At 34.0% G+C, this 18,526-nt stretch overlaps 1 protein-coding gene across 1 annotated transcript; it reads right to left on the reverse strand.

Moving 5' to 3' along the window:
* Window positions 1-621: 621 nt before the first annotated feature.
* Window positions 622-17,364, reverse strand: LOC119829323. Its single transcript, XM_038351793.1, has 13 exons — window positions 17,134-17,364; window positions 13,593-13,865; window positions 13,173-13,324; window positions 6,862-7,114; window positions 6,378-6,493; window positions 5,972-6,104; window positions 5,091-5,264; window positions 4,281-4,411; window positions 3,631-3,793; window positions 2,580-2,687; window positions 2,014-2,122; window positions 1,330-1,484; window positions 622-690 (listed from the first exon to the last, which is right to left on the reverse strand). The coding sequence occupies exons 1-13, from the start codon at window positions 17,362-17,364 to the stop codon at window positions 622-624; spliced, it is 2,067 nt and encodes a 688-aa protein (XP_038207721.1).
* Between the last annotated feature and the right edge of the window lie 1,162 nt (window positions 17,365-18,526).

An 18,526-nucleotide genomic window follows, 5' to 3' on the forward strand; every position in this document is an offset into this window, starting at 1 on the left:
TGCGGATAAGTATCTACTCAAAACGTTAAAAGCTTTATGAAAGACAAAAGATCAGCTACTCTTAAAACCATACGTTGTCACGTAGTGCCTCTTCAGTGTGAGAGGTGCTCGTCCGAAAATTGCAGTTAGGTGTTCACGTAGCGAAAGTGTATTTTCACATCACACCTTGTTCTATGTGACAATAATCTATGATGTGATATTGATAGAATATAGAAAAGCATCGCGGAAGTACCTTATTTTCGTGGCAAGTCAAATACTTCTTTTTCGTCTATGGATTGTTGCCTTTTAAATGTTATTTAATTATGGCTGTATTGACTGAATACAATTTTTAATGGTTGTGCTGTATGTTTAGTCTAGATCAAGAACAAATAGAGAGTTATTTAATAAAGTGAATTTGCGAGTTTATATATATCTAAAGATAAAAATAAAAGCCATTTTCATTGAATACACTTTATCGATATACAATGTCAAAAAACAAAGCTAAACATAGTTCAACAAATTGAAATAATAAAAAACGTTAATTTTAGTACAAATCTCAACAATTTCTCAACGTTAAAACACGAAGTTATGAAAAATAACTATTTCATAGAATATGAGCTATTTGATTCCCTCTCACTTCTTTCACGCCGCTTGTACGTTTTCAGGAACATAGAAATCTTTCTTTTCTGTATCTGATAAAGTACTGAATTTCTGCAAAGATTAAAATTAAATTCAAAAATAGAATTCTTGAGAGATCTTATTAAAAATATATAGTTTATATAAGAAAATCAGGAAAGGATCATCAGGCGGGATTCGAACCCACGACGTTTCACTGAACCTTGGCAACGCCTAACATATCGGCCACCCGTGATTTCACTTCAGTAAAAAAATCATTTATAAATAGTTTATTAAGTATTTGAATGCTATAAAACTAACAAAATAAATTTAAGTGAGACCGCGCTTCATTGATACAATATTGTCATAATTAAAATAACGTTTCATTTTGGTTGAGGTGGTTGTTTATCATCCCAACAAATTGCGTGGGGTGTCCCCATAAGCAGATAAAACCGAAAGAGTAAAAGAGAGTTTTTAAATCTATTTCACTTTGATACACTATTTTTTTTCGAATGCTATAAAATGTTATGTATATAAATAATGTTCTGGACGCCTTTAAATAGTACATGTGCCAGACAAGTTACTTTTGCATTGTTTATAGGCATTACAGTCCGATAAATCAAATGAAAAAATAAACATATTTTATAATTCTAATTATTTTTTTTATAAAAGAAAGCGGACAAACGAATAAATTGGAAAAAAATCCCTAAATGAAAAGACAAAGCGAGCACTGACGCGGCGCATCTTCTCCTCCCTCATGTCGGCGCTGAGCGCGCGCAGCACGCGGCGCGCGAGGTACAGCGCGGCGCGGCGCACGTCGCCGCACTCGCCGCGCACGCGATTGTTGACCACCGCGTCCGACAGGCTCTCCACCGCCTCGCCCCACTCCACTGCGGGATAAGCTCACAGTTCTATGTGGCCGCCACCGACAACCGATTCGAATTGCCTCGCCTTATGCAGCTCGAATTTTTTGTGTTATAATATCTCTATATATTTAATTCCCGTCCCGAAACAGCTAGACCGATTATATAAATATGTAAATAAGATACTTTATGTTTGTATGTAATCGAACATTTAAAGTCATTTTGACCTACACATTAAATTCAACCCTTGCTCACTTATCAAGAAACGGTGCCAATACAATAAGTGCATGAGTTTATCTTATTATCCTGATTAAGATCATCAAGATTAAACAAATTCCTTACGTATACTCTGTATAAGAGAGAACATTTAGATCATTCTATCATTAAAGCCTGTTTTCTAGTTCCATAGATGAAATTATAATTTTAATATTGGTTGTCTAGGCTTAATAATAATCCAATATCCGACTATAAATCTATATAAAACACATCTGTATCTCTATTCTATATATATATAACAACACATGATATCACAATGAACATATTTAGGTTTACTTACTGGGCTGTCTCATATGCGGTAATGTCACCATCCCTATGGTGACATCCATTCCCTTGAGGACCTGCTCGCTCACCGAGCGAGACAACAGCTTAGCAGCAACACTAATCATCTATAAATTATGCTTGTTAACAATGCGAAATAATAGCTAAAAAATAGGCCTATAACCTGCTTTAAATGTATGATTTCTCAAAATCCAATACGGATATAAGATATGAAATGAATCTATTAAAAAGTTACAAAACAAACTGTTCTAAAATTGTAAACTCTACTTGAAATGTCCAAAACATATTGTACGATTTTAAATGATAAAGAGTTTGATTGTATGGGCTGAATAGAAACTTAACATCACTGTTTCTAATATAAATACAAAGCATTTACAATGACATTTACATATTTCTTTGTTAATGAATGTTAAAGACTATATTGCTCTATTCTGTAGAAACTGCATTCCGGTGGTAAATGTTAAAACTGAGTAAAATGACGATTCAAAAGTGCTTCTATAGGAAGTCTGATTGAATAAAAAATGATTGTGTTTGAGTTCGAGAATACATAGAACTAGTGGATACCTCCAATAACTTCTTCCTTTCTGGCAAATAAGTACCAACAGCGACGGGATCGGGAAGGTCTTCCACACGATCTGAGAACGTCACTTCCGCGAGTTTCGTCTTTGATGGCTGCGATCAAACCGTCGTGCATTATGACTTTGTAATGCTTATTGATATAAAGTTACTAGCTGCACGCCGCAGTTTCACCCGCGTAAGTCAATATCGTAAGTTTCCTATATGTTATTGCAGTTGTCCAGCTATCTACGTACCAAATTTCATTGCAATCGGTTCAATAGTTTTTGCGCGAAAGAGTAACAAACATACACACCCTCACAAACTTTCGCATTTATAATATTAGTAGGATAAGTAACATCATTATTTACAAGCCTTTAAATGTGTTAAATAATCATCGACATAATTCATCTAATCACGACTGAATTCCTGTTAGAGTAGGTACCTAGTATGATTGTACTGTGATTATTTCATCGTAAAATTATTAACACTGTTTTAAGCGATTAATACTCGCGCATATAAAGCGCGTAAATGCGTGTTTCAACGCTGAAAGTATCTCCGTTTGTATAAAAAACATGCACAGTCCAACACGTAAAATGCATCCACGCTCGTGGGTGCAGAGGTAACGTGAGATATGTGACACCGAGTCCCCCCGTGTCGGACGTGTCTTGGAAGAGCCAACTGCTTTCTATGAAAGGACACAGAGCTCACACACAGAGGGATGGATTCCTGCTATATTGTAATATGTCGAAAAAACGTGATCTGTAACATTATGCTTGCAATTATGTGCATTATTTTTCGGTAAATTATAATCAACATATACTAGAGATACTTTTTCTTTCGTTTGTGTTCTATCAATAATTTTATATAAATCATTTTGTTTATAGCAATAGTTACAGCATTGCAATGCTTTTTAAATGAGAAATATTTAAAGAATAGAAAAAATTTGATCACGAGCCGGGAATCGGACCCGAGTTTATTTGCCGCGCATCAGCAATCGAATTTTTTCTACACTTTGTCATGTGCCTAAGGGACACCTATCTATGGCTCTGTATCATACCACAGGCGTCGGCGGTCGGTCCTTAACGCTCTTCATGTCAACGTCGGTGAAGGTGTCGGCGGCGCGGCTGGTGACGTCACCGAACACGATGCCGTGCGCCGCCGCGAACTGGCGCGCGAACTCCGTCGCTATCTGCACCGTCCAGCGGGAGGCTTTTGGCCGCCTGTCGTGCGTGGAGCAAACGCGGCTTTGTATAATTTCGCCATAGTCTTTGTCTTGTCGGTTTTTTTGGGGCAAGCGTTTGAGCATTGTTTGTAATACAAAAATATTAGGTATCTAAATAGTGTAACCAGTATTGGGTGATGTACCCAATACTCAGTACAATATTAGTACCGTACACCAGCTTCTATTTGTTACTGAGAGTATCAAGTTAATTAATAAAGTCAGGTAAATATTATCGGACTCACTGTAGAAAGCAAAAAGAGATAAGCTTCGCTATAAAAAGAAAGCAAATAAAAAGTTGGAAAAGACTTGATTAGAATAGATCTAGCAACTGAAGCCATAAAGAATCAGATAGCTTGATTATTAATTAATTATTAAAATGAAGCAGAGGTAGTATTCCGTAAAATTGGGTTTCAAGATTTAATGAGAACGTATTTTAGGAAACAGATTTTAATAGTACAGCTAAATAAATGTTATTATTAACTAACTTCTTCTTAGGAGGAGGTCGGAAGTTTTGGAAGAACACCACCGTGGCTCTCGACTTGACCATCCTTTCGATATCTCGAAGGAGCAAGTTGACTCGACGACGAGCAAACTCCATCACCGCACCTTCCAGCATCTATTACATGGGGAAATAACGCATTATTAGTCTTTCTTCATGAAATGAAATAAAATGAAAATTCTTTATTACGTAAAAAATCAAAAAAGCAGTCGTACAAGAAAAACTTAAATTAAATTTGCAAAGGGCGGCCTTATCGCTAGGTAACGATCTCTACCAGGCAACCCTAACAACAAAGGGTTCATCATTCATGCTTGCAAAGATCTCAGTTATGATATGCTTATGGATAGATTATGAATAAAATATATAAATTAGGTAATTGTTGTATTTTATTAAGTTTTCAGTTTATGTAGCTTGGTTGGTTCAGAATAAATTCAAGAGTTTTAAATATTCCCTGAAGCACGACCGTAAGAAACACTATGTATAAACCCCCAGGCTTGTGGCTATATACTTATCCTTAATTAATCAACATATAACAGCCTTGATATGAACATTCTCTGTAGGTAACTGGTATAATTTTGTTGAAAGGGTACATGAATAAATGTTAATATAAGCAATTCATAGAACAAACTGTCCTCTCCTCACGATATAGACTTAAGCTCGAGGCTAGAGTGACTCATAGGCGGGATCGAGCTAAAATATGTGTCAGAAATAGATTGTAGGACTTGTCCGTTATTTCTACCTGGTAACATTTTCCCAAAAATCTTTATTAAATCATCGAAGTCCCAGCACACAATACCTCGTCCAGTATCCTGATAGGTGCACTGGGTAAGACAGTAACGATGTCCATCTTAGCGCGCGCCTGTCCCAACGTCATGAGCGCGTCCCCTTCGGTGGATACGGCGGCCGCCATCGCCTCTTCGGCGAGCGCCTGCGCTAGCTCGGGACTCATGCCCTTGGCGCCGCGTTTCGACTATGTCGATAGAGAAAATATTGTTTAAACTGCGTGTAGGAATGGAACTTTTTGTGAAAACAGTCATCCAACTTATAATAATAAATGTGAATGTAACTTTGTTTGCCAAATCTACCGAAACAATTTGCATGAAAATTTGTAAAAAGATAGTTTGGTACTCAAGAAAGGTTGGATTCCGCAAACACGGTAACAGGGACTATGAGGGGGTCTGACTTAAATATGTGTGCTTACTTTGAAGCTGTAAGCGGAAAACTAGTACCTACATACTAGTAGTACATTTTTATTTCATCCAAACAGAAATAGCAATAACAGACTATAATTGTGTTATTTCTGACAGTGATTTTTGCGTTGGTGATAAGAAAACTGCCACCAGATTTTTTTTTGTAGTACTGTAAAAGGCCCAAACCTTTAAAATTTTGATAATAATATCCAGTAAAGCGTACTGCAAATGCATAGTGACGTAAGCTATGGGAAAGTACGAATAATTAAATTGAACTGATTTAAAAACTCTATAGTTTACCACATCTTCTTTCACTAAGAACGCGGAATGCAGAAACTGCCAAATTTACAGATTCCAAAGTTACATAGTACCAAGGAACGTATATGGTAATCCATAATACTCAATTGACGTCATGAATTCCCAACACTCGCGAAATCGTCGTCCCCATTAAAACGAAGGATAGTCACTAAAGCGGAATAATGAAAACCTTTTCAAACTCGATTCCCATTTTCCTCACGAGCTGAGAGGCTTTAGCTGTACCGCCGTGCATTAGTTTCCAATTAGCGAGCCTTATTCGTTGCAGCTCCAAGTCCGTGTTGTACGCGTACACTTCCGCTTTCCTATAAGTCGGATAAAAATGGAAAAAATGAATTTTGTAGTGTTTTTATTGTAGTTTTAAAACAATTATATACGTAGAAACGTTTGATTTTCAATTTATCTAAACTCGGTTATATTTGCCATATCAGTAGGTTATATCATATCATAATATTTTTGATGACGTGACGTTTTGAACCTGTCTGCAAGTGACCACAATCCTTTCAGGATTTTTATGAAAATTTTCTAATACGATACTCGGCTAAAATCGATAACAAGACAAAAATAATTTAACTAACTTGGCTCTTCTGGTAGCGCCAGCGTTCATATCTTCCGTGTATAATTTGAGCAGAATGGCTTCTTCGTGTATCTTTTGATTTTGTGCTTCCACACGCGCTTTCCATTTACTATTTGCCTGAAACATTTTGTGTGAATCAATTATGACCTTTAGCAGTGTGGGTTGAAATATACGGAATTATTGCATGTCATAAATTCCAAATTCTATTATACTGATAATAAGTTGATTTTGTTGAAAATTTTAAATAAACGTATATGATTACGAGTAACTCTCACGAACTATATAAACGACATTCCCTCCAATTTAAAAAAAATTATGTCTGTATGATTGGGCAACAAACTTTGTACAGGTACGACCATTACCACAATATTATTGAGTATATTACCTCAATACTCGTAAGACCTAACAAATTTTATTTAATAAAGGTTTAGTATAAAAACAAATGCTTATTACATAATTAATTTCAAATAATACTTATGTCCTACCTCATCCTCTAATCTTTTCTGTTTTGCATCTCTCTCTTGCTTGAGCCTATTCAATCGCTTCTTCTCGTTCGCTCTCCACTGCCTGACCATGGTTATTTTACGCCGCAGCTCCATTTCAGCAGCCGCTTGCACCCTCTGCTTGATTCTATTCTGTTTCTCATGCGCACGCGCGGCACGTTCTTTTCGCTGTTTCTCGTTGAATTCGGCCAGATATTTCATTCTTGCTTGTATCTTCTTTTCTTGTTCTTTAGCCCTTTAAAAAAATATATTTTCGAAAATTCAACGGTAAAAAATGTCAGCATCATTATTTCAAACATCATTATTTGAAAACCTGTGGTTTATTAATAGAGCTGATGGATATCTTTGCGAACTATGTCGAACCATCAATCATCACTGGAAAACATCGAATATGGAGTAGCATCTGTACAAATACTGCGTTCAATATAAACTCATAAAGATACCACTGCCTACTCTAACATTCAGTGATTCCCTTTTTTAATCCTTTTATAAGAGAGTTATATCATACTTGACAATTTAGCATAATTATCTATCTGCTACTTAACCTATGTATACATTTTTTTGCTTTGTTTTAAGTCAAACTAAGATGCCAACGCCTAATTTAAACTGACAATTTGGCTGGTTTATAACTCGCACAAAAAAAACAGCCGCCTAAGCCTTGCGCTTTAGTTACATCTTATTTTTACCGTAAACCGTACAGTAGGTATACTATTTATTTCAGTATGAACCTAAGTCTTTTACTACTATGAGCATATAAACATGCAAAAGTTACGCGTACAATATGGTGCCCTACTTCGACAAAATATGACTTTTATTATTAAAGAAGGTTAAGTTGAAAAATTCTGAAGTACGGAGACTGAATTTTTAGTTTCGACTTTTCTTCCGCTTTAGACGTACTCGGCTCGGCTCCTTTTAATTAAAACATGTCGGAGTAGAACCCTTTGATTCACGTTTCGAACGAGATGAAAGAACGAATCACAGCATGACCTTTCACTTTTATCAAAAAATCCAACTGACTCGCTGCTGTTTGTAACATACCATTTTAATTTGCGAGTTCGGGGAGTGTGTTATTGGTTTTGTGTTCAAATGAAGAGGATTTAGCGAAACAAACATCTCTTAGCAATTAAATAAAAAGCGTAATATGAGCATACAGATTTTGTATTCCTGCCCTGGGATTGGAATTAATCTTATGCTAGGGCAAAATCCTACCCCGATTTAAAAATAGTTTAGGCTGTATATTATTATATATCTGCAGATCTGACGGCCTTCCAAAAATAATAGTTTTATTTTATATTATCAATCCTAGTTTCTTACAGATACTGTTACAGTATTTTAAAGTTATAATCATAATTCAGTTAGAATTAATTATAGGTACCCACTTGTATGATTATTTTCGGTATTTCAAGGTATTTCTTTTTTCAATTTCCAAGAATACCTATGACATTTTATATATAATTGTAATTTATAAAATAACTCCTTTCTGTTTTTACTAATTCTTCAAGACACTATTTCTTAAAATATAGAATTAAAAACAAACGAACGACGTGCATCCATTACAATGCGCCATCACAACACGGAGAAAATATAGAAAATATTGAATGTTGAAATATTCTTATGCATCGGCGAATGTACTTGAACGGCGCAGTTAAATGGGTTATGCAAATGTGCTTACTAAGTTTGCGAGCTAGATGGGATGTACTGAAGGGATGAATCAGTGAGGAAATGTGATTTGCTCATAACGCTGTTATGGGACTTTGATTTGCGGTTGTAAATACACTTAGCGGGCTTTTACGTACCTCATCTAATAGTTTCAATTTGCTAAAGTAGGTTACGCTCAGTGAGTTAATATATACATTTCTTCATTTTTAACATATTAGATCATAAACTGTTTTATGTATACCTCCAATCATAGTTCAAATGTCTTTTTTGTTTGGGATTCTATTTTTGTTAATATCTCGACACTCTCGAAAACGATGGAGGTTTTCAATTCAGTGTTATTATTTTTGCGTTCCGATATGCGTGATTCTTTTCTTGTTTTTTGACAGCAAATTGTTTTCATTTGGTCCCATGTTAGTATCTGGAGTAACGTCAGTGACATTTTTGGAGAAAAAATTTATCATACGCTATTTTTTGTTTTTACGTATTATATGTAGTAGATATCTAGTATAATATAGGCCTCTACATTTAGATAAGTTTTTTTTAAGCACCGAACTTTCACTCAATCTCGTCTCCGGCATATACTCATTACCTATTGAAATGTGACAAGATATTACACTATTTGCTCTTTACATTAACATAGCTTCTACGAGTTCACAATGATATTATTTTATGGCAATTTGCTATTTCTGTGTTCAAGTGCACACTAAAAGTCTCCATACCTATATTTACAAACTTCCAACATGCGTCATCGTCGTAACAATAATGATTATGAGAACATATTTTATTATTATTTGTATCGAATTTAATTTACAAATATTTTTTTTGAGTGGACAAATCTAACATAGATACATACGGCCTCTGGGGGAAAGACCTAGCTACCCTCTCACGTGGGAAATGGCGGATTCCTACCAAGTAAAACCCCACTGTGTTCCGTCGAGCAGCTTTAGTGAAGGGGTCACGGGAGCTGGTTAGTATACATTCGCGACCCCCTCGGCGGCAGCCCACAACTACTATATTACGAAAAATTTACGATTCTCAAAGAGAATATCAAATCCCACCAAATAGGTACATTAATTTATAAATAGCAGATATAAATATGATTTTATGAATTTCATTACCTTTGAACGACAATCGAGGGATGTTGCTCATTATCTTTGCAAATCCTCGCTTAATGGCCATATTCCCTAAAGGTGAATTGAGTATGAGGGTTGGCAATATTACAATATATCAAAAAATTAGGACAGCTTAATATTTCAGCGGGTCACAAACGTATCCCGATTTATTTTGAAAACCGTTTTCGGCGATAAGAAAGCTCAACTTAAAGTAATATACTTTCAAATATTTTAAATATACAATACTCAATTGATTACGATTTATTGAAAATTAAGACCAGGTATTATTTAATTCTGCACGAATCTTATGATCCTGCAATACGATCGAGACATTTGCGAATAGTTAATGTTAATATTTATCTATACTAATATTACTCTTCAGCTTTAGAGTTTGTTTGTTTGTCTGTTTGTTCGTTTGTTTGTTTGTCTGTTTGTTCGTTTGTTTGTTTGTTTGAACGCGCTAATCTTAGGAACTATCGGTACGTTTTGAAAAATTCTTTCAGTTTTAGATAGCCCATTTATTGAGGAAGGTATTAAGCTATACGTGCTCGACGGCAGCGGCGCTAGTTACTAAATACAACTGAGCACCTTGATCAAATCTGTTGGGAAGCAACTCAACTTTTGTAAGAATCGAAGTATTTGCGGACATGAGTACTACGATATGCATTGTAGGGTATAAATTAATGTCTCCAGCGTTGCCGGTAAGTAGTAAACATCTGTCAGCTGTGACTATCTGGCGACAAGCCAACGTTACCCCAGTACAAAATAGTGGTGGCACTGTAAAAACTAGGTTTCCTTGAAAGCGCTTATATCGAAACTTTTTATTTGAGATTCGTGAACGAAAAACGTTCGGACGTTTGGGGTTAGTTACTTTAAAGGAGCAACAAATTTACATAAATAAAATGTTTCTATATTTCGGTACATGGATATTATCAATAAAAATATTATCGCAAAGCTAATTTCAGCTCAATAATAACTTGTTTGTCGAAAGTTCTCGATCGCATTTAGATGGGTCAAAACATGATCGTAAATCGGCAAAATTTTACGAAATTAAATTTAAAATGAAAAAATGCTAAACAAGTAGGTATATTTTAAACACCAACATACAAGTTATATAAATTAATAAAACTATTCGTTTATACGACACTTTTCCTGCATTATCACACTGGAAAATGTCCTTCCGACCGTGCAGCTGTAACATTCACGCAGAAACGATCAAACTACTTACCTACGTAGCTACATTTTATGCAAATCGATACAACGCTAATATTGCAACGTTCGAATAAATTTACTGTTATAGAAAAAAGCATTAAATTATGTCTCTAGGTTGGAAATTAATTTTAGTGTGCGGTAATTACCATAACATATTGCGTTTTTTCATATCACATTGGATCCGAGATTCTTAGTAGTTTTTATGGTGTACACAACGACATCTTCGGTTCTTATTTTGTAGACAGAATAATATAATTTATTTATTTTATTTTAAACACATTATTGTGCTGTCAACATAGGACAAATAATACAATAATACAAATGCAGTATATTTTAATATAATTATTTTGTTAACGCTTTAAAGGCAAGATTTAGTTTTTCCATTCCTAAATTTAATCAATGAATAAAAGGAGCATCCCACCTTTTAATTAACTTACATTTTTAGGAACTATCTGAGAATTTATAACATATATCTAAAAATAAATAATGTAATAACATGAGACATCATAAGAAATGTACCTCAAGGTCATGAGATACGCTGAGTTAGTGTTCTTATATTGAGCTTTTTTGCTTTTCTATACGACAAATTCACATCAAATAAAACGTACTCGGAAGATCGTCCTTCAACGTGGAATAGATAAGTGCCATACGAAATACATAAGGCGCACATATGTCAACTTATCCAATCGTAGCTAGCACAAACTTTGTACTATGTAATCAATCTATTGGAATGTGTTTAGATCAGCTGCAGTAACAGATGGGCGAACGAATCTTGTATAAATTTGCTGCTAGATATATTAGTGTTCAATTTCTTTGATTTTAACTGCGTATATAAACACACCGAGAAAATTTGCTTTACAACATTGCATACAGAAAATAGGGCAAATGACGCCTAAGTTCAATATATCAACACACCTTTAATTTTTTTTAGTTCAAAAGCATTTAATACTTTATAATTATTAATTGTATGAAATGAAATGAAATTCTTTATTGCTTATAAAAAAAAAATGATGATTTTTTTCTATTATTTAAAATCTCTTAAACACATTTTTAATTTCTATAATTACGCATACAGTATGAAAACCCTATAATTTCAACGCTTCAGCGGTAATAAAATGGGTTTTATATAGTACACTTAAACTCTTATACGTAAGCAATATATTCAATTATTTTCTAGACCAGTCGACCGTTAAACTAATATTGCGTTAAACGAAATGAAAACAAAGTGTTGCTATTAATCACCCTGTATCTCCTCACGTAGAGGGTAAGCCTGTTAGTCTAGTTTTGCCACAACTTTGTTTTGCGAACGGTTTAATTTATTATAATTTCCATTAGAATTTATGATAGAAACGAAACAAAATATTCAGCACCACGAAACGATTTTTTTAACATAGTAGGGACTATATCACGTACTTGTGTATGCATCTATTATTTCATTCTCTTCAAATATTTCTTAATCTATTAAATTGTATGGCTTACATTAAAATATCGACATATTTTTATACCTTGAGATAATATTCTCATAAGAAAACCAATTTGTTCTTTACAAAACGACAAACTTTCCATGCGTGTATATGTTTTAGAATTGATGGAAAGTTATCATATCAAAGAAGTTAATTATTACTTTGAGTTCTCTTATGATTTGTTTTAGTTTGCGTATCTGCCAATATCGAATTTCGTGAACCTACAAATTTATATTTATTATATATGTGAAAAAGATGGGATTAATGTTTGTTTTATAAGTTTCACGGCACGGTAGCTTTAAAAGCACTAAGCATACGGACTTCTAGATCTAAATGAAGACCTATAACTTAAATAAAAAAGTTGAGACTTCGAGACAAGCACACAAAATTATGGAGGTCGAGCACGCTTCGGCACCAATTGGGCCAGCTCGCACCGGGGAAGTACCACACTCCCACAAAAACCGGCGTGAAATAGTGGCATGCCACTGGTGTTTCGTACGGTGAGTGGGGGAGCCGGAGGCTCGTTTCCTTTTCCTCTCCCGTCCCAGTCCATTCCTTCTTTCCAGTCGTTAATCCTTTCCTTTTCCCTTACCCCATAAAAGGCACTACCTTTGCGAATGTTCATGGGCGGTGGTGATCGCTTACCAGTTGCCCGATATGACAAAAAAAAATAGTAAATTAGTAATAATCTAGCATTCGTATCACAACTACTCCGACATGTGATACAACCAAACACTAGACCCCAGCCACAATGTCGATGGCTAACATGGTAGCCCTTGGGTTAATCGTTATCAGAGATAATGTACACTGGACACAAAATATCCTAATGATAATAAAAGCAACCCACAGTCGTTTTTTCTCTGCCCATTCGTCAGCATGTTCCTGCGCCACCCTTTCGAGGTGTTCCCTCGCGCGCTCTGCTTTAGTGAACACTTGCAGTCTTCGAGCTACATCCACCTCCACTCTCTTCAGAGTCAGATCGTCCCGTGCGCGTTCATCCTAAGAAATATATTATATGAGCCTAGGTTGTCGATCCATTAGTCAAATGAATTTCACTTAACTTAAATATTTGTGTGCTCAATATATGAAACGAACTCTTGCTATGGAAAAGTAATTCATTAATCTGAATTTTTCCATCGGAATTCCAATATAATTAGTTTAATGGATTTTAAAGTATTTTCTGGATTCTAAACCAAGTTGCAAGCTTCAAAAGCTTTCAGTTAAACGTATTAAACCCAGAATACATACAAATTGGTATTCTGCTCACCAGTTTCTTCATTTCCATATGAATTCTATCCATGAATTGGTTGTAAAGATACTTTCTGTATTGATTGAAATCCTTCAGTGAGCAGACCGCTCTCCCATCCTTCGTACAATAGCCTAGCTGTTTCATTCTGTTCCTCGCTGGCTTCTGTGCGAAGTGATGGGCCAAGTGCGGGTCGTGTACGGGTACGTAATCGTACGATACGTTGTTGCAGTACGGATCTGTCAGGTCGAATGATGGACGGGGCCCATCTTTGCCGAGACCCAGACGCCGAACCTGGAAACAGTTTTTGTAGTTGATGGATTTCATTGGAGGGGCATTTCAATAGACATTTCTTATTTTCTAAGACTTAAGGGGTATGTTGCCCACGCAGCACGATGGGACAGTAAATTTGGACAAGAGATTTAGAATGAAACGCCTAACAAAGGTTGGATTTTAATAAATGGTCCGATGAAATCCTGAAAAAGGCTTTGTCCGAGGAGGGTAAGACAGTGGACACCAATTTCTTAGAGGGAAGCTTCGGGTGGTAATCTAACTTCGTATTATAAAGAAATTATTTGAGACATATAATATTAATTGCCTGCAAAATATACTTTTACCTATATTTACATACTATAGTGAATATCCAACAATGATACTAATATATTCAATGTACTTAGTATGTTATCCAAATTAAATTGAATTAAGTTGCACCTCTGTTATTATGTACTGTTTTAGTAAAAGACAATAATTTTTTATCATCTTCTAATAAGTCATTTCGATTGTATGAAACTTTAATTTAGGTTAGCAGTCACGAGAAAATCTATAATGGATTTCTTGGAAATTTTTGATGACCAGATCGAGAGCGGTGTTGCAACTCTATACATCATTTACATTATAAAAAAAGTCAGGAAAATATATAATTAAATTTCAGCTTTCCGTTACCAATGCGAATAGAATTTCTAAGCGTCTATTAGAAAGGAAAAAAAAAAAAACGTTGATGTTTATTTCATTAAAGATAAATCATAGAGATTACTGGGAACGTGCCTGAAATCTTTTATAAATACGACTTCATTTCAATCACGATTAGAGTATTGGAAAGTTTTCTTTCAATATGAAACTCGAGTTAACGTGTATATATCAGCACTTATTTCGGTTTCTTACACTAAGTTTTGATTCGCATGTGAAAGAAATAATAAACAGCTTATATACTATACCTAATTACATACTAAGAGATTAAAGACTTAATGTTTTTCGGACTTTGAATATAATATCATGTCTGCATTTTGAAAAATTTTCCCAAAAATCTTTTTATTTCCGAAGTGTGCTTTGTATATAATGATGTTTTATATTATTACTAATAAATTTATGTAAATGTAAAAATAAGTCGCGCTAAATACACCATTTAAAACTCAAGAAGCCTATATTGAAATAAATTGTTATTAGATATTATAAATCAGTAAGAACGCTTTCCAGACCTACCATGATCATTTGATCTTATTCAAAACTGCAATTACTACAAGGCCACCCACAGGAACATTATCGGAAGTCAAATAAATGCCACTTCCAATTTTGCAAAAGACAAATTTCCTGTGCATTAGCAAATGACACATTTTCATGCGACAGAAAGTAAGTATATATCACTGTACTAATTTTAATACCTACTATATAATATGTCAACATTATATCACTAACTAGCACTGGTATTATTGTGCTGTAATACCATTTCTTTTACTTAATGCAATGTACGTTTGAAACTAAATCTGTATAATCAGTTAATATATATTTATCCATAGCAGTTAAAGAGTAGTAAAAATAATAAAGCCTTTTGTTCAAATCCACAGATCAGTAACATGATTAAAATACAAATAAAACTTTAATCTAATTTGAATTTACTTATTTCCTATAGATCTGTATTTCAATCAACAAAAACCTCTTCCATGCGTTTCCACTCATGCTTTTCTTGAGCCACTCTGTTCCATGTGACGCCAGCCACTTGCCTTATCTCGTTGTCCCACCTTTTGCTGTCTGTCTTTTTTTCATTGACCTTCTCTAGAATACCATTTTGCTCTTGCATTTGTTTTTTCCTCTTACCAAATGTCCTGCCCATACCCATTTTTGGCTTACAATTGTACACGTTGCGTCTATAAGCTCTGTTTTGCCTTGCAAAAAATGAAAGAAGGAATAAACCATATATTATAATATGATATAACGATAATATACCCATATACATATATACAAATATTAAAGCCAGATTTATTCAAATCATCTTTAACGTTTGTCAACAAATCAATAGATCATTTCAGCTATCTTTATTAACAATTCATCATTGTTATCATTATCATCATCAGCCCTATACGTTCTCTGTGCAGGGTCACGGGCTTTCTATAAGGGTTCAGTCCATAATCCACCATGTCAACCAAGTGCGGGTTGGCGGATGTCACAATATGTCGTCGAAGTTTTTAATATTCGACATGACGGTTTTCTCACGATCTTTTTTCCTTCGTCAAGCAGTGACAATTAAAGCAATTTACAGTACAAAACGTCCATAGTATACCCAGTGAACCAGTGCTCTCGATTATTTGTAAAGCTCTTTAAATATGAATATATATCGCGAAAGCTTTCAGTATAACGACTTCCCATTTCACAGCGACGCAATGGAAGGGAAATTGCGGTGTCCTTGTCACCGTGACGAGAATAGATCAAAATATAAATCCGTCTAAAGCACGGCGTGAATGTCTAAGGCGTTCTATACAAGACATTTATCGGACATGCATTAAACCTCCGGGGTTCAATTCTACAGGTTTTACTCTGATAAAGGAGACATTTGTTAGAGGTAGAGAATTAAAACGTTTTTTCATCTTATTATTTTTATTTTTTTTTAACTTGGAAATTGTTTATATATTCTTTAATTCTAACGTAGATAAATATATCTAATCTAATATTATAAAAGGAAACATTCGCGTTTTTGTATGTATGTTTTCACGTGAAAATTACAAAGTTACACGTGCACTAAGTGACATTTACTAGATTGCTAGACCGCTAGTAATATAATTAGTTTCAGTTTAATAAAAGAAATTAAAATATCTTAATAACTATATATTATACATAAAATATGTGCTAGAATGCATATTCTTTTACTTTCACATGTAGTTAATGTGAATTATATTCTTTAAAAGGATGAAATTCTAAAGGTTGCGAACTCTTCGCGTGGATTTAGATCTATTTTACATTTGTATACTTCTAAAGCCATGGCTTATTTGAAAATATCGTGTGTATAAGTGAAGCAAGAAATTATGAAAACATTTAAATCCTCTTAAGTCCCTGTATGCATATAATTTACATCGAATTATGGTTTGCGAATTGTGTTTCATAATACTTTTCATTTGATAATTTTCAACGGTTCAATAATATAATAGAATGTACACATGATATTTAAAATCTTATATTTCTAATATAAAATTGTGAAGCATTAATTTCAGAATACTATTTATAATGAAGGTTAAAAATTATTCTTTTTTGTTATATATTTCTCATGTTACAAAAATGCATAGAAGCTACTTACATCTTCACCAATTTTCCCGCGAGAAAATACGATTTTTCCTTCCGGCATTTTTGGTACTGGCAATTTACTCTCCAAGCCCAATCTGTACCATAATGGAAGCCCATTTTTCGGGACAGCCCTCACTGGTTTCGGTATGGAATCAATCACTTTTTTCAATTCCGTCGGCTTACGCAGTGTCATTAATGTAATATCAACATCGGATAGATCGTCTAAACACAGATCAGACGACATGTTTGTTTCTGTTGTAAAGCACTAAAAAAATCACAAAATCGCTCCGACGTTTGCCGGGAAAATGCACTAAAAATTTGACAGTCTGTGACATTCGTTTTTTGAACTATGTCAATCTGTATTTTCTTTTTTTTTCTTACATTGTAAATGACCAGATCTTTAAAAATGAAATACATTTTGGATTATTACATTTGCCTACTTTATTTATTTATATATACAATACAAAAATAACAGTGAGTTCTAATTAATACAAATATTACATTTGCAGCTAAGAGCAAAAAATACTGTTACCTAAATTGTGTAAGAATAGTTTTGTTAAAGCGGTATTTTTCTAATTTACATTTATTTTTTGAGTTGTTTTATTTTTAAGGTTTTATAAGGCTTACAGGGTACATGATTATATTTTAGCACGTAACAGTGTCACGAACGGACGGTCAACGATCTTTGCTAATTTATTTTCTTGCCTATGAATTCGGTTAAAGGATCTGGATTTTTCATAGTTTATAAAGTATATAAGTATTTTTTTTATTTTGATTGTGAAGTGTTAATAAAAACAACTATAAATATTATCTGTGTATAGGTTATATATGAATTAAAAAACAAATCACAAAAAATTATCCCAAAACCGGTAAAATAAAAAACAAAAAAGTTTTCTTCCGAAATTGAAAAAAATTCTTATTTAAAAGCAACAGTACAGTTTAACCTCTTCGAATAAATAGCTTATCCACTGAGAACGGAAAATTAAAATTCATGAATAGAGCTTTACCACTAAATACAGTCGCAACAACAACAGCCTGGAAAATATCTTAGTTATCCATTTATTTCTCGTATAATAAATGGTATTACAAAATGTGTACTTAAATCGTTATATTCTATCGCACGGCTCGACGCCTGAAATAACAAAAGATTGCCGAAAATGAGGAAAGAGGAATGAAAGTCTGTTGTATTGGAGATAATGATGATGAATATTGTAATACCTATAGGTTCTAGAATGTAATATATATTGTTAACATGCAGGAGTTTATATATAATCGGAAGAATATTACCTTTAAAAATATATAGCTCTATAGCCCTTAGCCTCGCAATATTTTTTTTTAGTATTTTCTTGTGTTTGGTTTCACGCGAGTATTATACATTTAGAAATTAAAAACTTTTCAACGGATTT

The sequence above is a fragment of the Zerene cesonia genome, chromosome 10 (genome assembly GCF_012273895.1).
Source record: "Zerene cesonia ecotype Mississippi chromosome 10, Zerene_cesonia_1.1, whole genome shotgun sequence".
Classification (NCBI taxonomy): domain Eukaryota; kingdom Metazoa; phylum Arthropoda; class Insecta; order Lepidoptera; family Pieridae; genus Zerene; species Zerene cesonia.

What these genes read in the sequence shown, in the direction of transcription:
- LOC119829323 (XM_038351793.1), bottom strand. Translation starts at nt 17,364, where the DNA reads ATGTCGTCTGATCTGTGTTTAGACGATCTATCCGATGTTGATATTACA. An exon ending in GCGGGAAAATTGGTGAAGAT is followed by an intron (nt 13,866 to 17,133) that starts GTAAGTAGCTTC and finishes AACTGTTTCCAG; the next exon opens with GTTCGGCGTCTGGGTCTCGG. An exon ending in GGGAGGAGAAGATGCGCCGC is followed by an intron (nt 691 to 1,329) that starts GTCAGTGCTCGC and finishes TAATCTTTGCAG; the next exon opens with AAATTCAGTACTTTATCAGA.